The sequence below is a fragment of the Salminus brasiliensis genome, chromosome 11 (assembly GCF_030463535.1).
Source record: "Salminus brasiliensis chromosome 11, fSalBra1.hap2, whole genome shotgun sequence".
Classification (NCBI taxonomy): domain Eukaryota; kingdom Metazoa; phylum Chordata; class Actinopteri; order Characiformes; family Bryconidae; genus Salminus; species Salminus brasiliensis.
In genome coordinates, this window is record NC_132888.1 from 35,508,270 (window position 1) to 35,526,748 (window position 18,479).

The window sequence follows — 18,479 nt, forward strand, 5'->3', positions numbered from 1 at the left end:
TTTCCATAATTGCACACATTTGCAAAACACAATCATTGTAAAAAGAGATGTTCAAAGGTTTGCAAAATTATATAACTATTGTTTTGAAGAATGTCTACAGTCTACTGCCCTTTTACCCACAGACCCCTCACATTCTCCCTATGCTGTTTATGCTAATATCCAGTTACCCGCAAGATCCTGTGACTCTCCATATCCTCTTCATGCTAATGTTGGAACCTCATCCTTTGGTCAAACTGCTTCTCACCACAGCCAATTGACCACAACCGAACATGCCTAAATGGAGGTGTAAATAAACACAAACTATTTTGACTATACCTGACTTTTTATTTTTATTGAGGTTTTGAATAATATATTTTTACATTGGCATGAAAATTAAAAATAAAACTGTTCTTGTGGGTAAAACTGTTCTTGTGTTTTTTCAATCTGTTTAAATTTAAATGAAATGAGATGATTTAGCAATATCGGCTATTAATAGCTGAGTAGCTGTTTATTAATGTTAATTATGTTAATCATAGTTGCATGCTTTTAGAGATCTGTAACTTCCTTCCACCCTTAGTCAGACAGGACATAGGTGCCCTGGAAAAATGTTTTGTTTACTTCTGTTTTTCTGTCTCCAAAAGAGACCAAGAATATTTGGCTCAGATCTACCACAGGTATAAAAATGTCTGAACAGTGAACAGTGAACAGCCATTTTGGCAATGCCTCCAGGCAGTTATGTCCCCATACAAGACCGGGTTTATATTTCTTCCAAAAAGAAAGCTTTATAATTCTGATATAAAAATCACAGTGGAAAGCATTGGTAAAATCTGGTACAATCTACATGAATCGTTTGTAGCATTTGATTCAAATCACACAATACCATGCACACACAGTTCTCCACAAGGGGGAGGGATGTCTTAAAATGTCACATTTTAAATGCTGCTGCAGAGACAGTATCTGGTCGAAGATGGAGCTGCTGTGATGCTTTTCATCATATTATTGTTCTTGCTGTAAAACAGAACTGAATTGACTTCTTAGAACTCCAACTTATAAATTCTGCTTTGGTGAGATGAACTGGCAATTTTGACAAGTTGACAAATTGTGATAGCTAGACAATAGCGTCAGAGCATCTCCAAAACATTAGGCAGGTCTTGTGAGGTGTTCCTAGTATGCAGTAGTCAGTACCAAGGAAGGACAGCTGGTAAACTGGCAACAGGTCAAGGCTTGTTAATATAGTCCATGGAGGCCGCACCTCACAATCTACAGGACTTTTTTACATTATTGCTTACATTATTGTTAAAACATTTGTAAAACACTTCGGGTCAGTACGCTGATATATGCCTGGTATATGGCAACAACATCTCTGGAGGCTGGAAAGCCAAAGTCAAAATTGTCTTTCAGTGCAGCTACCAATTTTCATTGGTTGTCATGGCTGTTCATCACTCCTTCAGCCATTTTTGAAGCAGAAGGAAGATCTCTTGCCTTGCTTGTGTCAACTGAGGTAGGTCAGATGCGCGGGCCTGTTCCATATCAGCACAATGAGCAGTCCCTGAAAGACACAGGAAGAGAGGATTTAAATCATATGACTACCAATTGATAAATTGAGTTGTTGACATGGAAATGGGAGCTGGTCACTGAGCAAATCTGTGAGTGGGCACCTTTGGAATGTGGTAGAACAGGAGATTCACAGCATGAAAATGCCCAATCATGTCAACATAGAACAGAATCTCAATGAAACATTTCCAACATTTTGTAGAATCCATGCCCACATATAGTATATAGTATAGTCCATCTAAATAATGCTTGGTGGTGTAGATATAAGCTCAAGTGTATCTTGTCATTTAATGACCTGAAAACATGGCCTGCAAGACTTCTAAGCATATAGAGAGAACATTACAGCATTTTCTCTGTTCAACCCTAATCAATTAGACACTATGACCCTGACTCACAAACTACCATCACATGTAAAATATACCATTACAGTGAAGATTCTCATTGTTCTTTATACTGCCAATGTATTTTTACATGAATACACCTTAGTCAGGCAAAGTAAACCACATATATCAAAAGATTTCCACAGACACAGTTCCACAGATCTGTAAAAAAAGCTTACTTAGTCAGCAAATCCATTAATCTGCCATCATTTCTATATCAAATAAACATGACTGGTTAATGGCATGCAGAGTACGCAATTTCAACTGGCAAGATGAGACCTAATGAATTCTGAGTGATGCTAAGAGAGAAGTCACCTTCTTTGGCAGGATTTTTGAACACATGGAAAGAAAATATTCTCATTCATATTCTCTTGATCTAGTGTTTTCTCTCTTACTCAATCATGCTTGGTTTCACTCTGCCTATATACACACATGGACAAAACTGTTGGTACCCCTCGGTTAATGAAAGAAAATACCACAATGGTCACAACTTGAATCTGACAAAAGTAATAATAAATAAAAAATCTATGAAAATCATTATTATTTTATTATTATTTGTTTATCTATATTTTGAACCATGCTTCAACAAAATTATTTTAAAAAGTAAACTCATTAAACAGGCCAGGGCAAAAATAATGTGACCAAAGGGACATGTTAAATCAAGGTGTGTCCACTAGTTAGCATCACAGGTGTCTACAATCTTGTAATCAGTCAGTGGGCCTATATATTGGGCTACAGGTAGTCACTGTTTGGTGTCATGGTGTGTACACTCAACATGGACCAGAGGAAGCGAAGGAAAGAGTTGTCTCAGGAGATTAGAAAGAAAATTATAGACAAGCATGTTAAAGGTAAAGGTTATAAGACCATCTCCAAGCAGCTTGATGTTCCTGTGACTACAGCTGCACATATTATTCAGAAATTTAAGATCCATGCGACTGTAGCCAACCTCCCTGATTGTGGCCGCAGGAGGAAAATTGATGACAAATCAAAGAGACGGATAGTATGAATGGTAACAAAAGAGCCCAGAAAAAATTCTAAAGAGATTAAAAGTGAACTTCAAGCTCAAGGAACATCAGTGTCAGATCGCACCATCCATCAAGTGGAACCAAGGAGACCAAGGAGGACACCATTGTTGAAAACAAATAATAAAAAAGCCAGACTTGAATTTGCCAAACTACATGTTGACAGGCCCTAAAGCTTCTGGGAGAATGTCCTATGGACAGACGAGACAAAAATGGAGCTTTTTGCCAAGGCACATCAGCTCTACGTTCACAGATGGAAAAATGAAGTATATCAAGAAAAGAACACTGTCCCTACTGTGAAACATGAAGGAGGCTCTGTTATGTTCTGGGGTTGCTTTGCTGCATCTGGCACAGGGTGTTTTTGAATCTGTGCAGGGTACATTTAAATCTAAACACTATCAAGGGATTCAAGAGAGAAATGTGCTGCCCAGTGTCAGAAAGCTTGGTCTCAGTCGCATGTCATGGGTCTTGCAACAGGATAATGACCCAAAACACACAGCTAAAAACACCCAAGAATGGCTTAGAAAACATTGGACTATTCTGAAGTGGCCTTCTATGAGCCCTGACTTAAATCCTATTGAGCATCTTTGGAAGGAGCTGAAACATGCCATCTGCTCATGAGGAGTGGCCCAAAATACCTGCTGAGAGGTGCAGAAGTCTCATTGACAGTTACAGGAATGATCTGATTGCAGTGATGCCTCAAAGAAGCTCAGAAGCGCAAAGCCTTGGTGTAGTCATGGATAATCAGTTATTGTTCTCAAGTCATGCTGCAAATGTAACTCTGCCCTGCAGATTTCTCTTGTACAACATCCAGAGAATTCAACCCTTCCTCTCTAGAGAGGCCACCCAGATGCTTGTTCAGTCTCTTGTCACTTCCAGACTTGACTACTGCAACTCTCTTCTGGCTAGTCTCCCTCTGCGCACCATCAGGCCCCTGCAACTCATTCACAATGCAGCGGCATGGGTCGTCTTCAATGTCTCTAAATTCAGCCATGTCACTCCACTGCTGCATTCTCTTCACTGGCTTCCTGTAGCTGCCCGCATCAGATTCAAAACCCTGATGCTGGCCTACAAAGCCAAGAATGGACCAGCCCCTCTATACTTGATGGCAATGGTCAAAAGCCGATACGCACCAAGAGCCCTTCGAGCTTCAAGTACGGCTTGGCTTAACCCGCCATCCCTCAAAATCCGCGGAAGACAAGCGCCCAGGCTTTTTTCTGTCCTGGCACCGAAGTGGTGGAACAAGCCTGGGTGTCCGAACGGCCGAGTCGCTTGCTGTCTTCAAACACAGACTGAAGACCCATCTCTTCCGAGAATACTTGGACGAATAGCAAATAGAGTACTATGGTCACCTTATTGTCTTGTGTTTTGTAATGTCTAAGCTTAGAGGTATATTCTAACTAGCTAAGGTTTTCTTGGGCAAATAGCAAAGCACTTTTGTAAGTCGCTCTGGATACGAGCGTCTGTTAAATCTGGTAAATGTAAATGTAAAAGGTTGTGCAACAAAATATTGAGTTAAGGGTATCATCATTTCTGCCCAGGCCTGTTTCATGAGTTTATTTCTAAAAATAATTCTTTTGAAGCATGGTTGAAAAGCAAGGTCTGATTTTCATTTGTTCATTTTCATAGAATTTGTATGTATTATTATTTTTGTAATAATAAAGTTTTTCTTTCATTAACCGACGGGTACCAACAATTTTGTCCATGTGTGTACAATAGCTAAATTGTAATTTAACAGCACATTTTACTGGTTTTGGAGTAACAATGCTTGAAATTAACCAGGAGGACCGGATTAGAGGTTCGATAGTTCTGGCACAGCATCTAATGGACAGATGAGACAAACATCAAGCAAAATGGAAACAGGAAATGAAGAGAATGGAGAATATCAGAAACTGCTCATGACCTGAAACATACCATCTCATCTGTCAAACCTGGTGTGATGGTGGGGGAATGTATGGTGGGTAATGGAACTGGTTCCCCATGCATTTATTGATGATGTGACAAAATCAGCAGCTTTGCTATTGTAAATGAAATGACATCTGACCTTTGATAAAAATTGCGGGCAGGTCATCAGTGATGTTTTTGATCACTCCAAGGGCATGCCAGGGGTCAATAGAACCGTTTGGGAAGACAATGCGTGTTGATCTGATGTCATATCCTCCGTACTGCTCATTGGTCTGCTGCACAGCATCAGCCACTGAGGCATTCATGTTGAAGATATCTCTACACTGTTGCAAGAAAAAGCTAAAAAAGAGAGAGAGACAATCAAAAGAGAGTTTACTAAAATTCACACACATGCACACACAAGTGAGGCTATGTTTCTGAAGAGATGAGAGGCAAACAAAGGGAAACCACAGAATCAGGGAACTCTATGAAAGTGGGATTTTAGTTCACACTCTCATGGGACTCGCCCAAATGCAATCTTTTTCACACAGATGTGTTGTCAAAGATGAAACTGAAACCTGCAGGGATGGACCTTTTGTGAATGCTAATTTGTTCTGGAGTGTGAACTGTTCAGACAAATGTCGGACATAGGTCACATTAAATAGACCACCTAAACAGCTAAAAAAAAGCCATCAGATTTTGTAAGAAATTTTGGATGCCTTAGTGTAGCCTTAGTGAAGTGTGACCAAACTCAAGGGGGTCACTCAACACTCATCACCCTGCAGAAAGATAAATACTCTACCCAACGCAACAATTGGTGCACTGCAGATTGGACATTAGTAGCTATAACTAGTGGCTTACTGTCCGGCTAACTACTAACAAGTATTTATATTTTTAGTCATTATCATGTATTACTTTTAAATACTTGGTTACCAACTACTGAAAGGCTTTTCCGCTGAACAGTGTGGTACAGATTGATACTTCTGCGGTACTGACACAAGTTCAAAACTATACATGAGCTGGTCGAGCTACTGCATGGCGATAACTGTGAAAGAGGGGCGAGTGCATAAAATAATGGAAACTGTCATACTCATTTGACATTTTATTAGGCACACCTACCATAATGTAGTTTTACAATGGTCTCTGAAAAGAGACCCTTATATCCGAGTGGTGGACCTTTCTCATTGCCATGGGTTATTGTGTGTTACCCTGGTATGAGAACTGGCCACCTTATTAGACACACTTAGCTTGATGGTACACTTTGTAAGTGTACAGTTAGAGGGTGCAGCTCATGTTTTTACATGTTAGTGAGTGTATGCATTAACATGGTCCAGCACCCAAATTATATTAGGTGGTGGTACTGTGGTGGTCCCAGAAAAAAAAGGTTGGCTGATAAATGAGCATGGTAATGCTTAAATTTCCTTGACTCTCTCAGACACACTTACTAACACCATGAACCTTTACTTACCTTATAGGGAATCCTCCAAATGGTTGGTGTGGTGAATCTGTGCTTTGGTAGAATCCAAATTCAGTACAAGTCTGATACACCCATGGCCTCGCTACAAACACGCAGACAGACACACGCATAAATGTCTATGTACATAAGCATAATAAACAAAATCGTGATAATCTCTGACAAGTCACGTGTCAACAAGGTTGATGCAACATAAAAAAACATGGAGGAAAAAAACAAGGAGGGAAAAAGGAAAAGGAATGAAGAGAGAGTAAGTGAGAAACAACAGCTCTAAATACCAACCAACCCTTTGTCTTTCTTCCTAAATACCTTCCCACTATATATGTTAGAGGCGCATGATTGGAACCTTAATCTGCCAGCCATCCTAATCTGTTGGCTGTAAAAAAAATTGTAAGTTTTTAAAGAGTTAAAAAAGTGAGCATGCCATGCATGTGCAAGCTGAACTCACTCTGTATGCTTGTGCAATGTTGGGCTTTTATTGTTTTGTTTGCATATCTCATTATTTATATATATCTATAACACAAGCAATTATTTGCCATTGCATCACTGTGTCAAGCTCCACCCTTACATAGCATACCTGATGTTTTTTTCCCAACCCAGCTAAAATAAAGCATTAAAAATCCCTGTCCATTCACAGAATTTTAAAATATACATTAGTATGTCATGCAAAGGTATTTAACCTTCCTTAAAATTAATCAGAATTGTCTGAACTACAAAATACCCTTTGTACTAATAGCTGTTTAGGCAGGTGGAACACTTTCATTGCACAGCAGTATTTATCGTAGAAGCCATTGCTTTTGTATGTAGCATTTGTTTATCCAGTGAATTTAATAAATCTGGCTAATAAAAGCCAATTTGTCTATATATGTACATAATTGAGTTTGTACATATTTATGTGTTAACAAACAGACACACACCTCCGCTAGCCCCTGCTCCACTCCAACCAGTGCTGCTCATATACTGTAGGTAGTAAGAATACCGGACATCGATGCAGGACTGTGAAAATATCCGGGCAATGGCTGCATAGCGGTCATACGGTTCGCCCCGAGATGAGTCCGACATCAGATCGCACAAGGCCTTTCTAGAGATTTTAGAGTCCACCATGCCCTGCAACACATACACAGAGTGTACAATACAATTTTAACTATATTTCTGATCATAACAAGTCTTCATAACTTCTTCTCTTGTGTTGGAAGTAGGAAAAGCATATAAATCTGAATCACTTTGATAAGGTCCATATTGGGATGGCTAGGCAACTGGGTCAGGGCATCTCCAAGACATCAGCCAGGTCTTGTGGGATGTTGCTAGTATGCATTGGTCAGTACCTACCAAAAGTGGGTCAAGAAAGGATTACAGGGTCCTGGGCGCCCAAAGTTTATTGATGTGACCCATGGAGGCCCCATCTCACAACTTAGAGGACTTTAAAAATCTGCTGCTAACGTCATGATGCCAGATACCACAGAACACCTTCAGAGGTCTTGTGGAGTTCATATATTGATGGGTTAGAGCTGTTTTGCTGGCACTAGTTGGATGTACAAAATATTAGGCATACTGGCTTAATTATTATGGCCAATTGATGAATACAATAAAAACCTAACCATCACAATTTTAAAGGTCACTTTTGATCAAAGTACATAGAAATATAAAAAATGAATCACATTTTTTAAATTGTTTAATTGCTGCTACACAGAGAAATTGGAACTGGAAGCTGAATTTGGCCAGGTTTTTTTGTTGTTGTTGTTTTTTGGCTGTTATCAGTGTTTATATTGGAAAATATGTCTACAAAATGCTTTGTAACCCCATCTGATGAAAATTAAAACTGTGTGAATATGTAACTGTGAAATTCCCATAGTTTTATATGATGAAAATCTTTACATTCATTGATCATTTTGTTCCAAATGATTAATGTTTAAATTATTGTCATAACAGATTGTAACTACAGGTTATGGCTATACCTAGTATAGAAATAACACAAATAACGTTTCTATAAAGAGTTTTACATTATTTATACACATCTCTCTTTCTGTTAAAAATGTATGCACTACTGAATAGAAATGCTGGGAAGCCCCGAACCCTACACTACAATTTTTAGATTTTTAGATTGTTTATTTTTTACAGTTATCATATTATTATACTAATTACTAACATACTAATGAATTTCTACTTATACCCATTTCCCATTTTTTGGTATGCTACAGCAGTAAGTTCCCAAGAGGTTTATCCTAGCATGCTTTATAATATCATAGATTCTTTCTTTCAGATCAAGAATGACTTGCAAAATCAACACTCAACACTTTACAATCAAGTAAAATACAAGCACACACCGCAAAAGCTCTAGTTTCCTGGTCATATTGCACAGCCAACATGAAGGGTTCAGCCAGATACAGCAACATATAAGCAGAGTCCATTTCTGACTGAATCTTTAACTTGCTGCACAGTCTAGGGAAGAGAAAAAAACAAAGTTATATATAGAGGATGTCTGCTAAAAAATGACCTCCACACCCTGACTAAAAAATATTCTAAACATAAATATCAATATATTGTTTTATTTGTTATATTATATTAGATATTTTAGAACTGACAAATAGTATTCTGTTTTATCACTTAGAATTGTCAAATATTGCATAAAACATTTAGAATATATTTTGCTGACCATGTTTTCATCTAATCTGTTCAAATAAATATTGAACAAAAGAGGACATAGAGAGGCCATTGACACAATCCAGTAAACCATATAATTTAACAAGATTCTTTAAAACCCAGTACCAAAGCCTGATTTATAGTTAATACTACATTACTACTATGTATATACAACTACTTAACATACTAGATAGTCTTCTGCAGCTTATAAAACATTTTGTCCTGTCAAATCATGATTTATCCAGTCTCTTGAGGGAGTTCCTGTCCATTAAAACATGTTATTTCTGGCAATGCTTACTAATCATTCAAAGTCAAAAAACGAGTCACACACACATGTGGACCTATTCTCTCTACAATAGTCTGACTTAAGTGTAGAGATGTTTATATTTTGTTAGATTAATGTGACAATACATATTTATACTCTACAATACACTCTTGATTGTAGACATTGTCAGTGATACGCCTACCCCATTGAGAATGTTCTTGGTCTGATGCATACGTAAAGAAGCAATGCACTGACAAACTCAGCAACATTCCTTCATTTTACATGTATCAAAATGCTGATTTGGTCACTGCTAACATTTCTGTTCTCTCTGGTTTGTTTTTTTCCGTTCTAATGATGGCCTCTTATAACTCTTTGGACCACAAATTCAGTTTCAAGTTCCCATAAGTACCACATGCAAATTCAGCACTTAATTTCACCTCAATTTTTAGGAAACTGACCACACTTGGCCATGAAACTGCTTATCAGTTAACTGTCATTTTACTTTTGTGCCTGGGAAAATGGAGAGAATGTGTAGAAATGTCTGTAATTCTTTAATAGTCAATGCAATATTTTCTTTAAATGTCTTGAATTAAGTAAAAAAATAACAAAATACAACAAATAAAAGAAAGGGTATGAGTATAGCACATGAGTATACACAATTAAATATATGCTTGTTTTTTTCCTTACAATTTAGGAACAAAGTTACATTAAAGCACATTTTATAAATGCAGCCCCTTGTGCTTTTGAAAATGTATGTTTATTGATTTTGACACTGTTAATATTGATAGCAAAGTGCTTAGGTATGAAAAAGTCACCATATACAAAAATAGAAGTAATTACTATTATGTGTTTTGTGTTTTACCCGAAGTCTTTAGTGATGCTGTTGTAAGTGCTTGGGTCCTTTAATCGAGCTATCAGTGTGTCTGATGCATTCTTCACCAGTTTAGGGCACTCAGGATTCTCTGCTGCCAACGAGCGCCACACCACCTCCAAATACTCTGCAACAATATAACCAATAAACTGTATCAATATATTAATCTGAAGCTTAATCTAAATATTAACCAACTAAATAAAACTGTAATAAAACTCATTTGATATCCCTTACCTCTTTCTCTCCAATTTCAAAAGTATTTAAAATCAATTATTTTTCATTTACTATTTATTTTATTTTTATTTAAATTAAAAAGCAGAACAGATTTGAGACTTTACTATGAATCTGTCTATCTGATTATGGACCATGAAAGTGCTTGGAGTGACTGTTTTTTCTTTTCTGTTTGTTTTAGCCTTTTTTCCCATGTCACCAAAAGAATATGAGGAAACACACTCACACAATAAGAGGAAACGAAAGAAACTGACACTGACTTGTCTAGGCTTGACTGACAGAATGTTGATGTATGATGATTGCATCTGCAATGAGAACAACACAAGAAAGTACATATACTAAGGACACTAAGTGTCCAAAACGTAGCTGGGCAAGAAGTGCCATGGCCAGGAATTAACCCTCTGCAGGCACCAAATCAAACTCTCCATCTGTCTGACCACACAATTAGAAATGTTAACGAAGTGAAGCCATATTCCCCAAAATGATGTCAGAGACTCCTTGCAAAAGGTTTATTTTCATTATGGCGGTTTTACATGGTACTGAATTATAGGGTGTGCTTATGTTCATCACCAGGTTTTTGAATGTAAATTTAGAAAAATAAATACATATTTTCACAAGTTTTCATGTATCTACCCATTTGTGGTATTTTTATGTTAAATGCTCCAATCACAGTTCTAATCACAGACCTGATAATTCAGCATGAGATTAAAAGGAAAAGCGCTTCTAACCTAAAGGAATTTAGAGGGCAAATGTGGGTCTGCATTGAGATTACCTGGGAAGTTCACTGTAGCATACACAGGTGCGCTGCTTGCAACAGAGGCATGGACAAGGTGGGGGTATTTGAGTCGGAACCAGGCAGCAAGAGATCCTGCGTAGGAGCCTCCAAACACAACCCATTTGCTACTTTTAAGCCCACGTGACTCTGCAGTAACCACACGAAAGTGGGCAAGGTCAGCCAATGCTTGTTGACTGCTTAGGAAACGCAGGCTTTCCAAGCTCAAATCCCTGGGTAGGATAAAGTTCATGAAACATCAGGTCAGTTTCAGTTAGGCATACTTATTTTTTTAAATCTGAAACTAAATAAGTAACGTAAATGTCTTATTTAGGTAACAATTTAAAATGACTATGGTACTAAAAACACACATATACAATGACATTTCACAATGTCTTTTACTTTACTTTGCATTTCTATATGAGTAGAACTGAAGTTTAAGTCCAAACTATTTTTTTATGTTTTTGGAGAAAGGGAAAATTGCACCAAACAAAAGTTTGGGAGCCCCAAGGAAAGTCTCAGACATTATGTTGCTTGATAAACCTAAGGCTTGCTTGCAATCTCCAGGTGATGCAAATGTCAAGACTCTACATATACTCTGACTCCTCAAATCATGAACCCAGCATTGTCCTAATACTTTAAAAATACAAATAACTGTTGCTCAGTGTTTTTACGTAGCAGTTTACATCCTCAGTTCTTAATGTAGACTGCCATTAGGATATACCATTGAACAGGAATGGTGGAGATCAAGTTGAGGTCTGGAAGAACAGGACAACTTTTCAAGAGAAAAGCCCCTGTAAAAGGCATTTAGGAATATGCTTTCATGAAAAGAACACCTCTCCAACTGTTAAACACTAGATGGAATGATTATGATTTGGGCTTATGTTGCAGATAGTGGCATGGAGAACATTTAACTGGACATAGAGAACTGAGCAGTTTGCATTAGTCTGCAACAACATTTAACTAGACCAGCCACAGGTGAAACTGTTGCTACTGATTACTGAGTGACTGCTAAGCTAATCACTATAACAGAAGTTTTAACCGGGGTTTGTTCACATTTGGAGAGGTGGACGTGAGACAAGAAGCAAAGGACTGTTTTGTAGGTCATTACATTTTAATAATCCATTGGGTTTCATTCCTTAATAACATTAGGGGACAACAAGAAGGTTGCTAGTGCATTCATGAGTTCAAAGGCACATAAGATACTCATAGTGGCAAGTGGGTATTGTCAAGGCTTAAGGCACTCAATTTTCATAATGCCAAAAGGAAAGATGAAGGCCTTCCATGCAGGTTCCCCATAATAGCACAATCTGAGACTGCCAATCAATCCAATCTTTAGGTCTTTGGAAACAATTTGTAGAAACCCAGTACTGATTATAGATCAGGAGCATGACTAACAAAAAGATAGGTCCACTCAACATGCTTCTTTATAGCATTGCTACTGGGCTAACACCCCTGAAAGGACCAGAACAGTAATGTCCAAAAAAGAAAGAATGTTTTTGTGGGAGTAACTTCCATACATGTAAAGTATAGACATGACAGACATTTTGGCTTTCATTGCAAATGTTTCTCCTCAGACAAGAGTTATTCACATTTCACATTCACATTTACCACCACACAAAACAAGCTTCTGCCCTGCTGAGCGTATGTGTGGTATCCATTCAAACAACCATGCAATCTGTATGTTTCTAAACATTCTGATTTGGTCTACATATACACTATATATACACTTTCCTAATAGCTCTTAACTGTGTTACTTACTCTGTTGGGTGACTCAAGCCATAGAATCGGTGCTCCAATAACAGACACAAGGCGCCAAACCTTTCTGCATAAGTCAACCAAGCTCCAGACTGCATCCATAGAGGGCTGGTTGAGGTTTCTGCACCTATCATTAAGAACACAGGGCCTCCAGGTTTGTAGAAACGGTCGCTCACAAAATATCTCTGCACAGAAAAAAATACAGGTTATTTAATAATTGCATATGTGATTATTTGCTTTTTTCAAGATTTCCATGACAGTAGGATTGCAGTGCTGATTAATATATAGAAGCTAAAGGTGGATGCCGTTTCACCTTTAACTTCTTGTTCCAGTGTACACAATAAAACTTCTGCAATTGTCATCATTTTTTTGTACAATATCTCTTTTGGCTTTTCAAAGATTATGACAATTAATATATCCAATGATTACAAAGACAGCTCCTTATTTAACATTTAGGGGCAGTGGTGGCTCAGCGGTTAGAGTGCCGGGCTATCAATAACAGGGTTGTGGGTTCGATACCCAGGCTTGGCAAGCTGCCACTGTTGGGCCCTTGAGCAAGGCCCTTTACCCTCTCTGCTCCCTGGGTGCTGGAGTTGGCTGCCCACCACTCTGGGTGTGTGTGTGCGCTCACTGCCCCTAGTTCACTAGTGTGTGTGAGTGTGTGTTCACTACCACAGATGGGTTAAATGCAGAGGACACATTTTGCTGTACAGTGTACACTGTACAGTGACAAATATGTGCACCTTTAACTGAAGAACAATCTCCCTAAGCATGAATTACCAAAGAACCCAATTGCTAGACTCCAACTCCGGACATGCACTAGCACCTACATACATCTCTGATTGAGCAGAATACAGAACTGTAGTAAATCAAACATAAAACACACTTTTATTAGTGAATCCTTACACACAGTAATCCTTTCAAAGTGAATCCTGTGCAAAATGTAGGCACCCTAAGTGTCTCAAATCTCAGACCAGATCAGGACTGAGGCATGTCATCAATTTTATTTAATATTTAATGGCCACAAGGCTGGGAAAGGTCAACTGTGTGGAATGTTTTTAAGAAATCGCAGAACTGTGAACTTTAAGATCTGGAAGGTCTGGAAGACCAAGATGATTCTCAGAGAAAACTGCTTGCATGCTGGTAAGAAAGGCCAGTCAGAAACCCATATAACTGTCAAGAACCTACAGGAAGGGCAAGAGTTGTGGTGCACAGTTTCACTTCTAGTTTTTGTTTGAACTTTAGTTTTTTGAAAGAGTTTTATGCTTTGAGGTTGTGTTGCCATCAGTGGCATTGGCAGTATTGCATAGGTGGAATGTAGAATCCTGGGTGCTCACAGTCTCCTCTTCAAAACATAGTTTCACAACTTTTTCCACCTTTAATGTGACCTATAATCTGTACAATGCAATTGAAAAACAAACAGAAACCTTTACAGTGGAAAAAATATAAAATAAAAACTTAAAATAACCTGGTTGCATAAATATGCACACCCTTAAACTAATAGTTTGTTGCAGTACATTTGGCTTTTATTACAGCACTCTTTTTGGGTAGGAGCCTATCAGCATGACATATCTTGATGTGGCAATATTTGCCCACTCTTCTTTGTAAAACCGCTCCAAATCTGACAGATTGCGAGGGCATCTCCTGTGCACAGCCCTCTTCAGATCACCCTACAGATGTTTGATGGGATTCAGGTCTGGACTCTGGCTGGGCCCTTCTAAAGCCTTAATCTTATTCTGGTGAAGCCATTCTTTTGTTGATTTAGATGTGTGCTTTGGGTCATTGTCGTGCTGAAAGATGAAGTCCCTCTTCATCTTCAGCTTTCTAACAGAAGGCCGGAGGTTTTGTGCCAACAGTGACTGGTATTTGGAACTGTTCATATTTCCATCCACCCCAGTTAAGGCCCCAGTTCCAGCTGAGGAAAAACAGCCCCAAAGAATTATGCTGCCACCATCATGCTTCACTGTAGGTATGGTGTTCTTTTGGTGAAGAGCAGTGTTGTTTTTTGGGAATTATGTCCAAAAAGTTCAACCTTGATTTCATCAGACCATAACACATTTTCCCACATGCGTTTGGGAGATTTCAGATGTCTTTTTGCAAAATTAAGCCGGGCTTGGATGTTTTTCTTTGAAAGATAAGGCTTCCGTTGGAAGAAAGAAGATGGGAGATTATCGTCACATATACTGCACAGCCAGTACTTGCCAGAAATTCTTGCAGCTCATTTAGTGTTGCTGTTGGCCTCCCTGACCAGTTTTCTTCTTGTCTTATCATCAAATTTGGATGGATGTCCTGTTCTTGGCAATGTCACTGTTGTGCATGTTTTCTCCACTTGATGAAGACAGTCTTCACTGTGTTCCATGGTATATTTAATGACTTGGATATTCTTTTGTAGCCTTCACCTGACTAATATCTTTGAATTATGTGATTCCTCTGGTACGCTGGCAGCTCTTTGTGGACCATGGCTTGTGCCGGAAGATGTGACTACAAAAGTGTCAGGACAAGCCTACTAGAACAGCTGAATTTTATTTGAGGTTGATCAGAGGCACTTTAATTGGTGACAGGTGTGTGCTGACTTATATAGGTCACATTAAAGGTGGAAAAAGTTGTGAAATTATTTGTCTTGCTGTCATTTTTTTTACATCACAAAAACCTGGCATTTGAACAGGGGTGTGTAGACTTCTTAAATCCACTGTATATATATATATATATATATATATATATATATATATATATATATATATATATATATATATATATCTGGATAGACCTTAAACAAGCTGTGCAGCCCAATAATACCTCAGAAATAGAAACATACAGTGGGAAACTTTTGGGTAACTGGGTAATGTTTTGTTTTGACTAGATTCTGATTCTTGTTTTATGATCTTAAACACAGAACAACTGTGCAAACGTGTTTTTTTGTTTTGCAGTTTCTAATCACTATCCACTGTGTCCTCTTTTATGATCAGCTGTTTTGCTAGTCTGAGAACATGGAGCAGCAGTTTGCTTAAATGCTTTTAGTTGGCATTCTTTGCAATTTTTTTATACTAAAAAGCAGCTAAAAATGTATTTTTCTTAGTCCTGAATTATTTGGTCTTTTTTGTCAATATTATTATTATTATAGTTTTTATTTTAATCTTTTGTTAATTTTATAATTTTTTATATGAATTAATTGTTAAACATTTCCACATATTCATTTTCTTTCATGTATTTATTTATTTTATCAAAATTAACATAATAATTAAATAACTACATAAAATCTTATAATTAAACATTATATACTTATATTATTATATATTATAAATTATAATTATATTATTATGCTTATAATGATATATTTTATTTATTATTAACAATAATAAATAAAAAAATATATAATATAATTGTCACACTTCTTGGTCTCCCGCCTGCCTCCGAGTCTGACAACTACAACTCCCATAATTCCTTTTAACTTGAGGACCTGTCACTTGTCAAACCTCTTCCAATCATGAACAGTTTTCCCGCTCATCGTCACCTGAGTATTGATTTCAGTCACCTATGTCTAGTTTAATCCTGTGCTGATAAACCTGTCTGTTCCGCGTCCAACTTTCTTGTTGCGTCCTGAGTGCGCTTGTTGTTGGTCCTTGCTGTTAGTTTGTCCTCCTGTTGTGGTAGAATGGTTGGTTAATCACTTTGACTTTTTACTTTCGTTTCTGTCTGTGGTTTCTGGTTCTGGTTTGCTCATGTCTATTCTGAAAAACGGCTTTAGTGTTAACACCCCTTAATCTTTAAGTTTGGCTTTTACAGTGTTTAAAATGTTAGTAATTAGTATGATAAATAATTATAAATCTAGAATAAACACTACATTTGCTACTAATAGCCATTATTTAAGCAGTATTAATCATATAGCTATGTTTTACAAGAGTTTTTGGCATTTACATTTTTTTATTAATATTGTACTTTAACTTATTTGATCTTTTTGTACCTTTTAAAATGTATTTATTTAATAAATATTAAACTATTAACTGTTGATTAAATATTTAATTAATAATTGATTCAACTATAATCTGTACTTTAAAATTGATTAGTTTTTGCAAATACATTAAAATTGTTTAATTGTTAATGCTTATATTTTATTTTACATTTTACATTACAATCTTTATTTTAATTGATTGTTTCGTTTTGTAAAATGTTATGAAGTTGAGATGAAGTCAAAGTAAAAATATTCAATATTAAAATATTTGTTAGATTACTGAATTAAATGCATGAACAAACTGATCTGTAAAATCTTAATTAAATCTGTATGAACAGTTAGTTACCTGTTTCCAGACTCGACTATCGGCTCCATTGAAATGGTCCAATCTTTGGACAAACCAGTTTTCATCCACTGCATGTTCCAAGCTAGGTGCATTCTGGAATTTACGAAATCGTGTGAAATGTGCGTTACCTGGAACACACAAGACCCACATCAAAAGTAAGCATATTCTAAAAAAGTCAGAAAGGGTTTGAAGCACCATCTTCCCTTTCCCGTCGTACTTTGGTTAATCTCTATGTTCTGTGTAGCAACAGAGAAGCTCTTACATTTCACTGTAATACTGTTATTCAAAGCGAAAGCCAGAACTGTAGAAGTCACGAGGGGGAAATACGTGAGTAACTTGTATTAGGAAGTACTGTAACAGCCTCCGCTATTTCGAGAATCTATTTCCTTACAAAATCATGCTTTAAGCTGTACATGAGCATTTGTTGACAGGCTGAGCGATGCAAAACCACATGGATGTATTGCTTTAAGTAATCTCAAATAGATATCATTTCTAAATATAAAAAATCAGGCTTCAGACTGCTATTAGTGGTGTCAAAAAAGGGGGTGTTAAGAGATCAATGTGAACTCAGAAAATAGATAGATTATGTATAATATATATGGGTGTATGTATTAAACATATGTTTGCTGTGAAGGGACATATACACGTAAACATCAGGAGCATATTGCGGCCACGCTGCTGCAGGGGGAGTTGGATTCGGACAGGTCCAAAATGTGTATGCGCGTATATTGACAGCTTTACGGTATTTGACTGAGCAGCGGAGTTTCGTTTTCACTGCGCACTTCTAGACGAGCTTCATGACAGAAAGAAGGCATTGCGATAATTTCTGAAAAATGTAGGTTGGTGGAAGAGGATTGCGCTTCCCTAAACAGAAACAGTGTGTTTATGCTGTTAATTCAGTGTAAACATGGATCACTAACATATGGTCAGATTGACTGTCTGTTCTCAAGTCTGATGTTTCTGCTGTGGTGGAAGAGTCAGTGTTTGAGTCTGTGTGTTTCTTTCTGCACTGTGGTCTATAGTGGTTAAGTTAATTACAAGTAGTGACATATTAATCATTACTGAACCACTGTGGTAAATACATGTCCAAGTGTTGGCACTCACTAACCAAACAGATGAACTCAGTAAAGGTTAACTAACAAATGTGAACCAAATGATTCTCGAGTTATTAACAGTAGAGACAAGAAAGAACAGCTACACTTACTCAAGTCTAAAAGCGTGGTGCACAAAATATTATAAATTTTCCCCACTTTAGGACTAATAAAGGATTATCTTATCTTACTGGTAATTAACCCTTAAGTGTCTAAGGGTATAGATAGGGTATAGAAGGGTATAGTGTCTTATAGATAGTAGA

General features: G+C 37.3%; 1 protein-coding gene across 1 annotated transcript; it reads right to left on the reverse strand.

Moving 5' to 3' along the window:
• Positions 1-303: 303 nt before the first annotated feature.
• On the reverse strand, positions 304-17,398 carry LOC140565446 (putative serine protease K12H4.7). The gene is made up of 9 exons (XM_072691358.1): positions 17,126-17,398; positions 12,834-13,015; positions 11,073-11,305; positions 10,061-10,196; positions 8,618-8,732; positions 7,211-7,400; positions 6,288-6,378; positions 4,980-5,179; positions 304-1,528 (listed from the first exon to the last, which is right to left on the reverse strand). The coding sequence occupies exons 1-9, from the start codon at positions 17,321-17,323 to the stop codon at positions 1,419-1,421; spliced, it is 1,455 nt and encodes a 484-aa protein (XP_072547459.1). The 5' UTR covers positions 17,324-17,398; the 3' UTR covers positions 304-1,418.
• Positions 17,399-18,479: the final 1,081 nt, after the last annotated feature.